Source organism: Bombyx mandarina, chromosome 24 (assembly GCF_030267445.1).
Source record: "Bombyx mandarina strain Sakado chromosome 24, ASM3026744v2".
Lineage (NCBI taxonomy): Eukaryota > Metazoa > Arthropoda > Insecta > Lepidoptera > Bombycidae > Bombyx > Bombyx mandarina.
In genome coordinates this window covers 6,281,001-6,298,471 of record NC_143230.1, presented here as the reverse complement: position 1 = coordinate 6,298,471, position 17,471 = coordinate 6,281,001, and the positions used below count along the sequence as shown (strand labels likewise).

Sequence of the window (17,471 nt, the reverse complement as noted above, 5' to 3'; positions counted from 1 at the left end):
TATATGGCGATATTCTCCTCAGGAGCAGCCGCTCGAACAACTTGCCCACGTGCGAGAGCAAGGTAATCGGTCGGTAACTGGAGGGCTTTCTCCTGTCCTTGCCGGGTTGGGCAAGACGATGATCTTGCCCAGTTTCCAAGTTCCAGGGAAGTGTCCTACCCGGAGAATGGAATTAAACAATCGTGTCATTGCTGACACGATTGAGGGAGGGAGGTTTTGCAGGGCGAGGGGAGGAATACCGTCCTCGCCGGGGGCTTTTCGCCTCTTCATCAACTTGATGAGGAGGCGCACCTCGCTGGGAGTGACTAAGTCGTCATCTCCCAGCTCGACTCCCGGCGATTCCGGTTTGAGGAATTGGATTACACCCTCTGACACCTCGCGATGGAATGCAGCCATCGAGGGTGCAGAGACATTCGGAGTGAACTGCCGCTCCAGCGAGTTGGCCAGGACTTCGGCACGAGCCAACGGTGTAAAACACCGTCTTCCCCCCTCGTCCTCCAAGGGGCAAGTGGGGGAAGGCTTGTTGGTGAGCCGGCGACAGATGCGGTGAAGGGGGGCCATCGTACGGTCGTCGGACGCGTCCAACAGTCCCCCCTCCCAGGAATCACCCCGGTAAGTCCGCATCTTAGTCGCCAGCTCCCCCTCAAGTCGGTTGAGCTCGCGCTTAATCCTGGGACACCTAGATGTCGCCCAGAGCCTCCTCAGTGCCCTCTTCCGACGAATTAACGTCTTGAGGTGCACCGGGAGTTCCGCTCTGGGCCCCCCGCTGGGTACCAGAGTCGTCACTTGGTCCAGGGCTCCCCTGATGGTGTCGACGAGACGGGAAGCCGCCGTGTCGACCTCATCAGGGGTAGACGGGTCTTGAAACAAGGATTGGTCGGCCAGCAGTCCCGTAAAAGACTGCCAGTCGACCCTAGGCCTGAGTAGACCACACACCGCTTGTCAATAGCGGCGTGGCCCTTCCCGCAGTTGGCGCAGGTGAGGGGTCCCTCCCTTGGCCTCGGGCAGTCCGCCACGATGTGCTCGCCCGCACATCGCACACAGCGGACCGCTCGGTGGCAGTTGGTGGAGGCGTGTCCGAAGGCCTGGCAGCGATGGCACTGCGCCGGTCCTCGGTTCGGACGCCATCCCTCAACTGACACCCCCGGCAAGTACATCAGTTCTTCAACCGCGTACAAGCGGGCGAGGTCATCCTTCGAGAGGTGGTCCAAGGTTACATAAAAGACGCAACCTGGCCGCCCTCTCTTGGCCCGTATGCACCGCGCGTAGCGAGCCGGAAACCCTAGCTCCTTCAGGGAGTTTGTGATTTCCGCCGCGTCGGTATCGGCAGGCAGTCCACGAATAGCCACCCTCGCCGGGATCTCCTCCTCCAACGCGTAACAATACCATTTAATGGCATTGTCAGTGGAGGAGACCTCGGCGAGATAGGCCTGGACAACCCTATATTCCTCTCCCGACGCGGGCAGAAATCGAAACCCTGTTCCGTAAGGACGCACAGATGGGGCCCTCCCCAAGCGCTCCCTTAAGGCCGCCATATGGCGGGGCCAATTGGGAAGCGCCTCGACCATAATAGGGGGGTGACGGCGGGGGACCTCACTGGTACCAGACTTACCTGGAGCAGGGGTTTGCATTGTCTTTTGGTGGGAACCAGTTGCTTTGCTGCCATAGCAGCGTATGAAGTTGAGGGGATCGGGGACACGGCTGTACCGGTCGTGGGTTTGGAGTGTTCGAGGTCCATATACCTTGTTGATTCAAGGTTGCCCACTGTGCAGCTTGTAGTGGGGGCACCTCTACGCGGGACTGGTGGAATGGGTGAGATTGGAGGGGAGGGAGACCGAGGAGGTGTACGCAGCTGCTTAGTTGCTGCAGCCACAGCCGTCTCGACACACATCCTCGGTCTAGGGATGGGCTTTCGGGTGGGCGGGGACTCCTTACTCGAGGAGGAAGAGTGAGAAGAGTGAGTTGCATCGGACTCGTATTCCGAATCCGTTGTCTCATAGGATGTCTCCTCACTATTTCCATCCTCATCCGCTTCGATTATCGATTTGGACGAGGGTCCAATCCGGGGTCGTTTATCTTGGGCTTCGGAAATGCTATGGTCGGACTCGGATCGGGCCTTCTTTCGCGGCCGAGGGGGCCCAGAGCGATCGGTCAACGGAGAAAAAGAAGTTTCCTTCGGACCGATCCCCGGAGACCCCTGGGCCGCGACTGAGGGCCCGGGTCGTTCGTCCGTTCCAAGGCCCAGTTCCGGGCGAATAGATGGGGCGTGTTGGGTAAATAAACCCGCTGTCACTTGGCGTCCCTTACGGGGCGGGCCGGGTGTGCTGATAATGGGGGGAGATGACCCCCCAGACATGATTTCGAAGTCTTGGCTCAAGATTCCACCGACGTCAGGTCCCAAATTGTCATATCCGTTAACTTAAATTGAATTATAATTTGTAGGTATAACTAACTATGTGATCGAAACCGACGCGACCGGTTTAAATGAATAAATATTTACAGTATGTCTGGTTATTGTTGGTATTCTATTTACATAAACTATGTGCTATATAATATGAAATAAAAAGAAAAAAAAAGGGATAATCCGTATGCCATTACAGCATCACTGACCGAATCAATCGCAATAGCACGGTAAAATAACAACTATGCTCTTAATCAATGTAGTTTATTAGTAATCTAAAATAATCTAAGATAATAAGAAAAATCAAACAAATCAAAAAAAAAAAAAAAATTTTAAAATTTACTACAATATTTTACAATTTAGTGAAATGAAAAGTTTTGTGAACATAAATTAAAATTGCGAAGATTCGTCCAGTAACGATATAATTGCAACATAATTATTTAGACTAACTAATATATAATTAAACAAGATAGATGTGGTTATTATAATGAAGACTTATGAAGGTGTGGGTCGTCGGTCGGTTCGAAAAAGCAAACTAACTTAGAATGAAACTATGAAATAATAACGAAAAAGAAAATTAATGTTTTGGGGGGTAGATAGAAATAAATTCTTGGTGTGATTATGGAACTACGAATTCCTGTCGTACTCGCCTCTCATTGGCTCGTACAATCACACGACTTTAATGTAACTGATAAATTTGTGGAAAGTTAATCTATTGAATTTATAATAAATTGACTATTTACACTACTTATTTACACTACTTATTGAAGAACAAAAACTGAATCGGCTATAAGACTTACCTGGTTCCCGATATCGGGGTCCCTAATCTAACCAAGTACTTAGCAACCGGGTTTAGCTACAGTCCCGCCTAGCCCCGAGGGGTAGGACAGGACTGGGAGTAGACACGGGAGGCCAGACCCTATTGGCGCTAACGTCCGCCGATTTTATTATTAAATAAAATGGTGACGCAGCTATACAGGCTGGACGACACCCACCCGTATTTAACTAATGTTAGGAAGAAGCGTCAATCCACTTACCTGTTCCCGGGTCCTGTGTATTGTTGTCCGGAACGTCTCCGCGCCGTAACAACTACACTAGATAGCACACTCTCACGGTTTGGGTTCGACAAATTGTACAGCACAACCAATTTGGATCCTCTGCGCACTGGTGTCCCGGGCATTTGCGCACTGGTGTCCCGGGATTTGCTCGCGTTTTTTTTTTTTTTTTCTCCTACCTATGCTGATAGCCTTGAGAGGCTATTTCAGCTTCACCCTAACGTTAGTAGGTGAGCTCGCGGGGCTCAACCGGAGAGTTGCTAACACTGACCCTAGCAAGAGCAGTGCTTCGCAGAATCTACCACCGGATCGGAAACGCGACCCACTGAGAAGATCCGGCGAGAAACTCAGTGGGCTGTGTCTATGGGTTAGTTCGCTCGTCGAACCCTTCGTCGCAAGCGACGGGTTCGACGAGGACGGTGACCGGTGCTTGTGGTGCCTAAAAGCACCGTTAATGGATCAGGGGGATCCGTAATGACGTGCTTTGGGCGACGTCGACGGTTTACCATTCGGTCTACTGGGTCGGGTATGTAATTTCCAGCGGCTACGATGAGAGGGTTCTCATGTCGTGCCGCCTTCTCAAAATGGCGCAGCGATGCCGACTGTAGATACTTACTAAGGGAGTCGAGCTCCAGGTCGTCGTGGAGATCCACATTCCTAAGGAACCAAGGCGCTCCGACGGCTATCCTGCAGAATCGTGATTGAATAACCTGAAGGGATTTCAAGTTGGTGCGGGCTGCGTGAGCGAACACTACGCTTGCATACGTCATGACGGGGCGTATACAAGTTTTGTAGAGAGTTACCTTATTACGGAGGGACAGTTTGCTTCGACTACAAAGCATTGGATAGAGTCGTCCTAGAATAAACGCGGCGCGGTCGCGTACCGTTTTTATATGGGGACGGAATGTCATCCCTCTGTCGAGGGTGACGCCTAGATATTTGACCTTCGAGACCCACGGAATGGGCTGGCCAAAGAGAGTGATGGGACTAACGGCGGAGGTGTTTGCGCGCCTACTACGGAGTGGGATGCTCGAAGTGATGTTCGGAGGGCGACCCCTTTTGAAGAGCACCGCTGCGCTTTTCGTGGGGTTGATGTCTATTCGCCACTTCCGGAACCACTGTCCCAGGGTGGCTACTGCGATCTGGAGTCGCCGATGAAGCAGCGACATCTTCCTACACGAGTAGTAGATAGCCGTGTCATCGGCGAAGAGCGCTAGATGGGTCTCCGGAGACCGGGGTATATCATTGATATACAAACTAAATAATAACGGGGAGAGCGCGGAGCCTTGCGGGACTCCGGCGGTCAGTTGACGGGGACGAGAACGAGTTCCCTCTACTCGATATCGAAACGAACGGTTCGACAAGAAGTCTCGTATGATGAGCACGAGTCTGTCTGGCACTCCCATGTTGTACAGTTTATAAATTAAACCGTTGTGCCAGACTTTGTCGAACGCCTTCGCGATGTCGAAGAAGAGGGCGCCGGTCGGGATTTGTTTACGCCTATTTAGTCCTATCAGAATGTGCTCCGTGAGGCGGTGCACTTGTTGTACGCACGAGTGTTTTGAGCGGAATCCGAACTGTTCGTCAATGAGAATTTTGTTCGCGGTAACAAAATCCCAGAGGCGTTTCCTAAGGAGCCGTTCGTAAATTTTTCCTATCGTCGAGAGGAGACTAATCGGACGGTAACTAGAAGTTTCGTTTGTCGGTTTGCCCGGCTTATGTATACCGATAACGTCCGCTTCTTTCCACACCGCGGGAAAGATGCAGTGCGTCATAGCGGCATTTAAAATTGTAGCCAACATTGCTATCAGTTGGACTGGCAAAAATTTTAGCGCGCGGTTGTGGATGCCGTCGGAGCCGGGTGCCTTCCTAGGTTGGAGGTTGTGGATTGCGTCTCTAACTTCGTCAGTGGTAATGGGGGGTAACGCGTCCGAGGGCGGCAGGGAAGCTCTGCGCTCGACCTCCCTGTCGACTAACTCGGTGTGTTCGGGGTCCGCGTGTTGAGTGCTGGTGGTGCACTGCTCTTGCAGTGCATCGGCCAGCAGCTCAGCCTTGTCATCATCATCGAATGCCGGTGGTTGGCCTGAGGGGCGTACGAGGGGAGGCATAGTAGCGGTAGTTTCGGATTTGAGAGTCCTAGCTAGTCGCCAGTATGCTTGGTGGGAGGGCGCGAGTTGTTCTAGATAACTATGCCAATTATCGTTACGCGCGTCGCTTAAGCGGGAGTGGACTTCGCGTTGTAGACGACGCATCCGAATCCGGTTTGAATGCGTGGGAAGACGGTCGTAGGCCCGGATTGCCGCGTTCCTAACTCTTAAGAGATTCCTAAGATCGGGGGACAGTCTGATGCGGTGGAAGCTGTCCTCCACATCGACTTCTTTTGAAGATCTAATGATCGCGGAAGAGATGTGATTGGTAATGATGTTTATGGATTCGACGGTGTCCTCGGGGGATGGATTCGAATCCGGGCCGCAAGGGAGGATTGGCGGAGCGGCGTCGGCTAGGCACGTGCCCAGCTTATTCCAATCCACCATGGTCCTCGTAACAGTAACTGGGTTGTGAGGGCGACCGAGCTGCATAACGACAGGTCGGTGGTCTGAGTCGAGCTCTGACATTGCTTCGATGGAACGTAAGCGCAGAGTTACGTTCCTAAGCAATGCCAGGTCTATAGTGCTCGGACGGAGCGCGATGTTATACGGATAACATGTTGGAGTTGGGGGACCGACTATTTCAAAGGTGAGGTCGTCTATAAACGCGTCGAGACGCCTACCGTTAACGTTAGTACGATGGCAGTTCCACCTAGTGTGGTGGCAATTTAAATCGCCTGCCAGGATGACGGAGTCTCCCATGCCGAACAGTGACTCGATGTCACTGCTCAGGAGGGGCTTGTCCGGGGGGAGATAAACGGATGCGATGACGATCGGCTGGTGTCCCGTCAGCGAGATACGGCACACTGACGCCTCGATATGTAAGAGCGAGGGAGTATCGAGAGGGACAACGTGCAGGGCCCGTCTATAGTAAATGGCAGTCCCGCCTTTGGAGGCGGTGAGTCTGTCATTCCTAACCATGACGTAGTTCGCGACTTTCGGGTCGCGACGCGAGGGCTTCAGACAGGTTTCCTGCACTAATAGAATATCTACAAGATTATCGCGGAGGAATTCAAAAATTTGATCGCGTTGCCGCGCGAGTCCGTTAGCATTATAGAATGCTAACGTAAGGGAATACGGTTTTTCTCTACCTTTTTGCGCCATTGATTATCGGTAAAGATTTTATAACGTACGCGACACGGACTCGTAGACGTCCATGTGATCGAAAGCGGCCGCGAGCCGCTGTTCGGGGTTACCGACCTACGTATCGCGTCTGCGAACGATCGCAGACGGTCGAAGTTGACTGCGGTGACGAAGTCACGCACGAGCGCGAAGTCGTTGACGGCAGAGGGTTGCGGGGACGGAACGCGGGCGCGGGGCGAGGTGCGAGCAGGGGCTGGGGCGCGGGGCGTGTCACGAGCGGGGGCGGGGGTGCGGTTTCCGTTCCCGCCTTCGTATACGGCAGCGGTTTTTTCCACGCCGACACCGTGGGAACTGCAGCCGGCACGAAGGCGGGTTTCGGCACTGAAGGCGCCGAAGTCTTTGGGCCGACGGTTCGGGGGGCTGGGTGGGTCGGACGTTTTCGCGGAGCCCTAGGACATCCACGGTAGTTCGCGGGGTGCCCTTGCTTAAGGCATAGGACACAGCTGGGAGGTTCGGTCGCGGTTTCCCTATCTCTAACGCAATCTAACGTAGCGTGATCGCCGAGGCATTTCACGCAGCGGGGGCGCGCGTGGCAATTACGCGCCGAGTGGCCATAGAGTTGGCACCTGTAGCACTGCCCGGGAGTGCCACGCTTGTGGGGGGCTTCGATCGAGATCCCGGATAGGCCGCAAATTGTCGTGAGACATGCGATCTTCTTTTTGGCCTCCGGGGTGGGTTCTAACGCCACGAGTATCATATTATAGGGCTGTTTGCCCCGCCCGCTGTGCATCCGGTGCACACTAACTATCGGGAGGGCCTGAGCGGTCAGATCCTCCTTAATGTAGTCTATTTCTAGCTCCTTAGGGACTCCGCGTATTACTACGCGGAGCTCGCGGTCCTCCTGAAGAGCATAGGTGTGGAAACCTATGTTCTCCTTTCGGAGGTATGCTGAGAGGGCCCTATGGTCGCCCGGCGTTGCGACCTTGATCTGAATCCCATGCGCGACGTTACGCGCATGGGTGTAGTTAATTTTATTTGCCTGAAGGGCCTGGGACACGCGATTCCACGCTGTCTTCTCTTGAAGTATCAGCGGGGGCGGGGCAGCTACTTTGGGAGCGGGCGCGGGCTTGGGACGCGGCGGTGGGGTTACGCGGCGCGCGGAGTCCGACTCCGGTGTAACTACTACTTTCGGTCGAGAGGCGGACGCGGATTTCGTCTGTTTTGTCGTGGAGTTCCGGGACTCCACGGCGCGAGTACGCTTTTTTCCGCGCGTTACGGTTTGGAACCCATCCGAAGTTCCAGGCTGAGGGCTTGACGCGGATTCGAAATCCATCTCCGATTCGGTATCGGAGCCTGAACTCGAAACGATCGAGGTCGCGACGGATGAAGCGCGCGATGACGTAAACGACGCGGGCGCGGGGGTGGGGGTAGCGTTAGGCGCTACGTGAGCCGCATCGTGGGAACGTGCGCTCGAACTTGACGCGGCGGCGGGGGGCGCGCGGCGTGCCTCCGAGGCACGTTTGAGATACGCGGCGACGGACGCGGGGGGGGAGGGATTGCCACGGGCGGCCCTAAACTCTAGGTACTCGGCCCTAATTGACGGGTACCTATCCCGGAGGAACCCGACAATATCACTAGCGTCTTCTTTCTCCATTCTTCAGTCTTCTTGCCCGGGGGGGGCGGCCCCGGGACTTTTGTTGAACTCGCCGAAAGGCGAGGCCCCGGATAGGATTTGTAACCCCCCTGTGCTGCAGGACAGCAAGGAGCAGGGGGGGGGAATGCCTATGCCGTGAAAACGGCAATCGGCGGGGAAAAGGAAAGGAACCCGCTCGGGCTGTATAGTGCTACAGCAGGCAGAATCGCGAGCGGGGGTCTAGTCTTGAAAAAGACTGTTGTTTTTGGGAAGGGTTAGGAAATCGCTAGCCTGTGAGTGCCACAGGAAGCTGAACGTAGCGATTGGTTTTGCCTTGAAAAAGGCAGTTGGTAAGGGTGGGTTCGCGGTTACAAAACTTTAGCGCACAAAAATGGACCTCGATACGCAGATCGCAAGCGACCAACGGATCGGCACGTCCGCACTACTGAATTGTACGCACGATGTATTCACGGTCACTACACTGTCGAGCACAACTGTGAGTTCAGAGACGCAGCTCGCAAGCGGGCCACGGATCGGAAAGCACGTCCGCGCACGACCGAGTCGTGAGCGAGAATGTTTTCTTTGCTCGCGCCGCATTTTTTGGGTATTTATATAAATTTTCTTCGTTCGGCTGATGGTTGTACGTTTACGTGGCATCGAAAGGTTTGAACGAATGAATCATTAAGAGAGAGTAAAGAGTAGAGTCGAGTCGGGAGTCGGGCAGTCGGGCGGGGTCCGGCGGCCGGTAATCGGTGTAATTAATAGCAAACAAATAAGAAAGAAACAAGAAGACAAGCATCATAATATTAATAATAATAATAATAATAATAATAATAATCATCATAGTAGCAGTATGAAACGAAACGAATAGAAAATAGAATAGAATAGTATGAAGAACGAATAATTTGTATGAATAGAAAGCACGTGTGAAATTGTGTGTGTGTGCGTTAAAGCAGTACTAAAAATAATGAATAATGAAACAAATTAACGAAAAAATAATAATAATATATAGGTACTATTATGTATAATCGAATAGAATTATCCTTTACGTAGTATATGATATATATATATCTATTTATTTATTTATTTATTTATTTATTTATTTATTTATTTATTTATTTATTTATTTATTTATTAGGTGTAATATAGTAATTGATTGAAATAATTGTTAGCCCTGAAAAGGGCTGTTGTATATCGATGCGTGCCGTGTGTAATCTTCGCGTCTTCATCGTCGTCGTCGTCGTCGTCGTCGAACGTCGATCGAGTTAGACACAAACATACATTATTTATTATAAGATGATGATGATTAGGTGACTGGCACACACACACATGGTTGGTTCGTTTTAATATATTTGTATGTATTTTTAAATCATTGTGTGCTGCTGCTGTTGTACCCAATGAATCACTTCTTCGAAGCGGCGGACGCTTTTTTGGCCGAAGGTTTCGTTTTAGGCGTCGAGGCGGTGGCCTTTTTCGGTTTAGGCGCTTTCGGTTTCTTTGTTGGTGGTTTAGCTGTTTTCTTAGCTTTCGGCGCGCTCTTGGCGGCCGCAGCTTTAGCGCTCGCTCCAGACTTCCTAGCAGCGGCGGCGGGCTTCTTTTTCGCGGCGGCGGCGGCTCTTTTCTCCTTTACCGAAACTGCGGCGGTTGCGGCAACCGAAGATTTACCTTTCGACGGCGATGAAGCTGACGCTGCAGCCGCTTTCTTTCCGGCCCTGCCGGCAGCCGCCCCCGAAGAAGTCGAAGCGGCACCACCGGCGCCGGCCCCTCCCTTTTTGTTGCTGCTGCCGCCTTTAGACGCTGCCGAAGCGGAAGCGGACGAAGCGTTGCCCTTTGCTGCCCTTACGGAACTGCCACCGGACGCACCACCAGATCCGGAACCGGGTTTCTTCGAAGCGGAGGTCTTCGATTCCAGTTTAAAAGATCCGGAAGCTCCCTTGCCTTTAGTCTGTATTAGAGTACCGGATTCGACGGCGTTCTTCAGATACTTTCTTATGAACGGTGCTAATTTTTCAGCATCCACCTTGTACTGGGCCGCTATGTATTTCTTGATTGCTTGTAAAGACGAGCCGCTGCGCTCCTTGAGTTCGGCAATAGCGCTGTTCACCATTTCCGACGTCTTCGGATGGCTCGGTTTAGCTTTAGGTTTCTTAGCGCCCGCGGAAGCACCACCACTCGCGGATGTTTTTGGTTTTTTGACGGGTGTAGCCGGAGCTGGAGTTTCAGTCGCAACAGCGGTATCTGCCATCGTTGATGATTATATTATTATTATTATTATTGTTGTTGTACACGCACACACAAAACACAAGAGATTCCAATATTATTATTAAGCACAGGCAGAATAATGAATCGGAAAACAATGAAAATGTTTACACCTTACAGATGTCGCCACGATCGGTTTGTTTTGAACCCGCGCCGATCTGTTACCGTAACGAGAACGCTAAAAACGCGATACGTTTTCGTGTACCAATTCTTGAAACTTTTCACTAACACATCCCCGGGACACCAGTGCGTCCAGGATATCCTTGTGTGTCGTGTGCTGTGCAGAAGTGATCCTACGCGAGTGTGTTTCATCTGGCGTCAGCTGTTTCGGCGCGGTAACGTTCCGAGCAGCACAAACGAGGGACCCGGGAACAGGTGAGTTGATTGACACTATTCTATTCTTAACATTGGTTAATAGCGGGTAGGTGTCGATCAGCCTGTGAAAGCTGCGAAGCCGTTTTATTTGGTAATAAAACTGGTTTTCGTGAGCGCCATCGAGTCTGGCCGCCCGTGTCTGTTCCCAGTCCTCCCCTACCCTTCGGGGTTAGGAGAGGCTGTTTCTAACACCCGAAGGCCAATCCTGTTGCAGGTCGGCGGTGTCGGCGCCCTTACAGGTAGGTCTTAGGCTTAAGTATCTAATGTAAGTTGTGTATAATTGATTCCATTTAGATTTCATTTCATCTTGGTTGTAAAATTCAATTCCTTTTATTCCCTTTCTAATTATTTTCATTATGTTCATAGTTAAATTTCAAGTTTTAATTTAAGTAGTAGTGTCGTCTCGCTCTTAGCGAATAAGAACTAGTGGCTCAATTATATACAATTTGCAGTTCAACGATTTTCATTTCTACCCACATAAACCGTGATATTTTTTCCAAACCATTTAAACATTTTTGTATTAAACTCTATTCAATCTGGCATACCGACCAATACTAATAAGCTGTCCCCGTCGATTTATTATCATCCATTATCATCTATCTTAAGCACCACGGTTGCAGGCTGCGGTTCCCTATCATGTCTCCTTCCTATTGGTATCAGTAATATAATTTAGAGTGGGTTAAACCTGACGGTTAGAGCCGCTTGTCCGTTGAACCCTGGATTTCCTGATCCAAAACTTGTCCTTTTGGATTTTAAAATCTGGGGCGAACCGAACCTGTGAGCTGGTGGCCGGATGGTCTGTTGTCTGGACTCTTTAATTATAATATCGCTTTAACTATACAAATTACCCTTAGTTATACCTAGTTATTACAGGTACGATTTTAATTTTTATTTTCTCTTTATTTTTTTTTTTTTTTTTTTTTTATTATTTTCTATTTTCTATTAATCCATTATATTATTTTCCTACTTTATTACCTTGTTTTATTACAATTAATAGTTAGTTAGTTATCTAGATAATATTAATATTTGATGGGCGCACGCGGCCGCAGCCGCCCAACGTCTCGTTATCGTAGTTCGTATTTTTACTGTTGTTTATTGTTGTTTATTGTAAATTCGGTAGTTTAGATTAGTGTTTTGATTATTCGTAATAGTAATAGTTAATTGTATTAATACTCACCACTTTTATAGTTATAATTAATCGATTAGTTCTCTTGCTTTCGCTTTTTAATTGCTTCTAAGTTTGATTTAATTTAATTTAATTTAACCAAGTGGATGGATCGATAGGGTCAGTACCGGGACCGATCGACAAATAATTCTGGCACTCCTATTCTTAGTGGGGGCGATGCAATGACCGCGTGACTTTTGCTCCAAGGATAGCCAAGCCATGTCTGGTGGGGCTTCTCCCCCATCGTCAGCACACCCGGCCCGTCCCGGAAGGGACGTCAAGCAATGGACGAATTATACGCCCGTCGCCCAATCCCACGAACCCGACCGGTCCCGATGGACCCCGGTAAGGACGATTCGGCCGGACCTTCGGTCCCGGCCCGGGTCTCCCAGGGGATCGGACCGGGGGAAGGTTCCCTTCCCTTGTCGACCGATTACCCTGGGACTCCTCGGCCGAGAAAGAAGGCCAGGTCTGAGTCCGACCGGGGCTCATCGGAGGACCAAGACAAACGACCGCGACTAGGTCCCTCCTCTAAATCGGAGGGAGAGGACAGCGAGGCCACGTCCTCCTCCCCCTCCTCCTCCCAATCTTCCACTCCTGACTCATCACGATCCTCATCCCCTACTGGGAGTCCCATCCCAGCAGTCAAACCTGTTCCCAAACCGAGGGCCCCCGTCAGGACAGGGGTAGCCCCACGCCTACTTAGATCCCCTCCCCGATCCCCCTCCCCTACCATTTCCCCTATCCTGGTGGATTCGACTCGAGGTGCCCCCGCCCTAAGCGGCACGGCGGGCAATCTGGACTCTACCAGATATATGGACCTCGAGTCCACCAAAGCCCAACAACCCATCCCCTCTACGTCCTACGCGACCATAGCCGCATCACAACCCCCAGTAGGTACACGCCCCAAGCCTACCCAACCGCAAGTTCCCCCACCCCCGAGGCCGAGGGGTCGGGCTCAGGAGGAGCTCCGCCGTCATCCACCTATCATGGTGGAAGCTCTCCCGAACTGGTCTCGCCATATGGCGGCCATTAGGGAGCGCCTCGGTAGGGCTCCTTCTGCCAGACCCCACGGCGCCGGTTTCCGCTTCCTGCCGTCATCGGCGGAGGAGTACAGGGTGATCCAGGACTATCTTTCGAGGGCCTCCGCTGCAGACAAAACCATTAAATGGTTTTGTTACGCGCTGTCGGAGGAAATACCCTCGAAGGTGGCTGTCCGGGGTCTCCCTGCGGACACCGATGCGGCGGAAGTAACGAACGCCCTCAAGGAGCTGGGCTTTCCTGCCCGATATGCCCGGTGCATCCAGGCCAAGAGGGGAGACAGGGCTGCGTATTTTTCGTGGCTCTGGACCACCTCTCCAAGGGTGACCTCGCCCGGCTGTATACAGTTAACGAACTGTTATACTTGCCGGGGGTGACGGTCGAGGGATGGCGTCCAACCCGGGGACCTGCGCAGTGTCACCGCTGCCAGGCCTTCGGGCACGCGTCCACGAACTGTCACCGTGCGGTCCGCTGCGTTCGATGTGCCGGCGAGCACATTGTGGCGGACTGCCCGAGGCCAAGGGATGGCCCATTATCCTGTGCTAATTGCGGGAAGGACCACGCCGCCATCGATCGGCGGTGTGTGGTCTACCGCAAGAGGGCCAGGATGATGGGAGTAACCATCCCCCTCCTGTTCCACCGGTGCCACGGCCCAGGAATGTCCCAGCTCCAGCACCTGCTCCTGTCGTCTCTGCACCCATCCCCAAGGGGAAGGGGAAGGGGAAAGGGAAATCCTCCCAAACCCCAGCCCTCCCCCCCTAGTACCTATCCGTCTGTCTCGGTGGTGGAGGCTGGGCCGTCAGCGGCCACGTTGATGGCGCAGGCCAACCCACCGAGGCGGCCAAATAAACCTACCCCTACTCCTCGTGGCCGAGCTAACATCGCTCGAACAACCGCGATCATGCCCCCACCTCAGACTCAGAGCATCGGCAACAAGAAAAAGGAGAAGAATAGGAAAAAGAAACTAAAAAGGAAATTGAGGAAAAAGAAAGAAAGAGAAGAAGTTAACAGGGGTACTGCCGAGCCCATCGTGCCGGATTCCCCACCCGCCCATGCTGAGGCGATGATCATCAATGATCAGCCACCTCCAAGCGTCAGCCCAACACCTGAGGCTCCCTCAACCGAGCCTAATTTAAACACACAGCCCCCTCTCCCCCCCGCCCTCAGCGCGAGCAGCGCAGCGGTCGGCAGGCCTCACAACCTGCCGGCTTTGCTGCATGGCTTCTCGCGCTCTGGGAGAAATTGTCCGAGGTGGTCTCCGGAGTGATCCGTGAGATCGCCTCGGGAGCCAGCCCTTTCGGGGCTCTCTTGTCGGGGTTCTACCGAATGATTGCGCAGTTCAATGGCTAGCCAGGAACTGCGCATCATTTATTGGAACCCCGGCGGGGTAAAACCCCGCAAGAACGAGCTCTTGGTTCTCGCCCGGGAGTACAACCCTGAGGTTGTGCTCCTGGGCGAGACCAAGCTACGTCCTCGGGATGTGTTCAGGATTCCAAACTACTTCATGTACCGACGTGACGAGGTGAGTCCTGCCGGGACGCCGTTCAGGGGCACTGCGGCGCTCGTCAGGCGAGACGTGGTGCATGATCAGTTGGATTTGCTGGCCTTCACATCGACAAGGTCGATCGGTGTGAGGATCCACACCTCGGGGGGAGATATGCGGGTTTATGCCGCGTATAGACCCCGGGGCCTGATTTCCACCCCGGGGACATAAGACGGGTCCTGAATTGCGACAGCCGCCCAGCTCTGCTGGTCGGGGACCTCAACGCGAAGCACGTCGCGTGGGGCTCCCGACTGAACTCAGCAGTGGGCAGGCGGCTGTTAGAAGATGCCGATAGGGGCGACTACTCTGTGGTCGGCCCTGACGAACCCACACACATTCCGACCGCCGCGCAACTCCAGCCCGACGTGTTGGATGTGTGCGTTCACAAGGGGCTACGGTGCCCCTTAACTATTGAGGCACTGTACGACCTGGGTACCCCCCATCTCCCTATCCTGGTCACACTGGGAATGGGGCTCACCCGGGTTGCGACCTCGCCCCTACGACCGAAGGTCGACTGGGAGCTCTTTAAGAGACGCCTAGTCGACCTTCCCGCAATTCAGGACCCCAACACCCCTGAGGGGGTCGACGACGCGGCAGTCCGCCTTGTCGACTCCATCAGGGGAGCGATCGACCAGGCGACGACTCTTGTGCCCAGCGGCGGGCCCAGAGGTATACTCCCGGCCCATCTGAAAGCGATTATTCGCCGGAAGAGGGGCCTGAGGAGGCTCTGGGCGACAACTCGTTGTCCCAGGATCAAGCGCGAGCTTAATGAGCTGGAAGCGGAGTTGGCGGCGAAGATTAGCTCCTATCGGGGCTATGCGTGGGAGGAACGGATCGAGGAGGCCCGTGAGGACCCCTCGTCCGTGTCCCTCCACCGACTTTGCCGCCAGCTCTCAAATCGGCCTGCCCCGACTTGTCCACTCGTGGACGAGAGGGGCAACCGATGCTTCTCGGCTCAGGCCCGCGCCGATGTCCTGGCCGTAATGCTGGAGCGGCAGTTCGCTCCAAATAACTCTGCACCCTCAGAGGCCGCATTCCACCAATCGGTGGAAGAGAGCGTAGCAAGCCTACTCTCCTCCCCGGTGCCACCGTTGGGAGATGGTGATTTCATCACTCCCAGTGAATTGCGCCTCTCCATCAAGCGGATGAAGAGGCGCAAGGCGCCGGGCGAGGACGGTATTCCCTCCCTCGCATTTTTCCACTTCCCCGAAACGGTCGTGTCATTCATGACACGACTGTTCAATTCCATTCTGTCCACAGGACACTTCCCGGGAACTTGGAAATTGGGCAAGGTTATTGCCCTGCCCAAACCCGGCAAGGATAGGAGAAATCCCTCCAGTTATCGTCCGATCACTCTGCTGTCGCATATGGGCAAGTTGTTCGAGCGGCTGCTGCTGAGAAGGGTGTCGCCGCACATCCTTCTCAGACCCGAGCAATTCGGGTTTCGCAGCGGTCACTCGACAACGCTGCAATTGGTCCGCGTTATGCACCACTTGGCGGATCGGTCCAACGCGCGCCAGTACACGGCCGCAGTCTTTCTCGATATCGAGAAGGCCTTCGACCGTGTCTGGCATGCGGGACTGATCTACAAGCTGTTGCAGAACACGGACCTCCAGCACGCCTATGTGCGACTGCTGGGGTCGTACCTGGAGGGAAGATCCTTCCTTGTCGCGGTCGAGGGCGCAAAGTCGTCGGTGCGCCCAGTCACGGCCGGAGTTCCCCAGGGAAGCGTCCTGGCACCAGTCCTCTACGCTCTCTACACCAACGACATTCCCACGCTTGAGGGCAACCTCCAAGCGTGGGAAGCCGACGTGAAGTTGGCGCTGTTTGCCGACGACAGCGCCTACTTCTCGTCCTCTAATTTCCCCTCTGCGGCCATTTCGAGGATGCAGAGGCTGTTGGACCTACTGCCCCAGTGGCTGGACCGATGGAGGGTCGCGGTCAACGTGGGGAAGACCGCGGCTATCCTCTTCGGTCCGGTCCGCACAAGAGCCGTCCCAGGACAGCTCAGTCTCCGTGGAGTCAATGTCGAGTTTAGGCCCAGTGTCCGATACCTGGGAGTCAGTATCGACCGGAGTTTGAGGATGACCGCCCACGCCAAGTCGGCGTTGGCGGCCGCCCGCTATGCGAGGTTTCTCCTCCGGCCGGTGTTGGCCTCCAGGTTGCCGACCAGGACTAGACTCGGCATTTACAAGACGTATGTTCGTTCCCGTATCACGTACGCAGCTGCGGCCTGGTATCACCTCATCCCGCAGATCATGCGGGTGAAGTTACAGGCCCAGCAGAATCTGGCTCTTCGCACGATAGTCGGAGCAGGGCGTTACGTCAGAAATGACGTAATCGCCCGGGATCTAGATGTGGAGTCGCTCGAGGAGTTCATTCGGAGGCTAGCTCGTAATATGTACGAGCGGGCTGACGGTGGACCCCACGAGCATCTCCACAATATAGCTCCCTTGCACGCCAGACCACCTGATGGTCAGGCGCTACCAAGGGAGCTACTGGAACCCCCGGCTATGGTAAGATAGTCGGCTTAACCGGAGTGATATGGGAGTGCTCATAATGAGTGCCCCCATGGGACTGAGCTGTCCACACTCTTCATCTCCCCCCACACTGTTGGGGTGCCCCCCTATGGGGACCCATTTCTACCGCCGTTTGGGTGGACCACTCCCCCTTAAGGGGAGTGATTTACGTCGGTCCCTCCCCGCGACGGTCTTCCCCTTCTGGGGAGCCCTTAGCGGGTGAGCGCTAAACTAGTGCCGCGGCTCCCCC

The 17,471-nt window shown here is 53.6% G+C and overlaps 1 protein-coding gene across 1 annotated transcript; it reads right to left on the bottom strand.

The window, feature by feature from the left end:
• Positions 1-9,659: 9,659 nt before the first annotated feature.
• LOC149499967 (uncharacterized) lies at positions 9,660-10,722 on the bottom strand. The gene has a single exon (XM_089737971.1). The coding sequence runs from the start codon at positions 10,562-10,564 to the stop codon at positions 9,722-9,724; it is 843 nt and encodes a 280-aa protein (XP_089594097.1). The 5' UTR covers positions 10,565-10,722; the 3' UTR covers positions 9,660-9,721.
• Positions 10,723-17,471: the final 6,749 nt, after the last annotated feature.

Bases quoted from the DNA above. Each gene is read 5' to 3' on its own strand.
- LOC149499967 (XM_089737971.1), bottom strand. From the start codon at position 10,564: ATGGCAGATACCGCTGTTGCGACTGAAACTCCAGCTCCGGCTACACCC.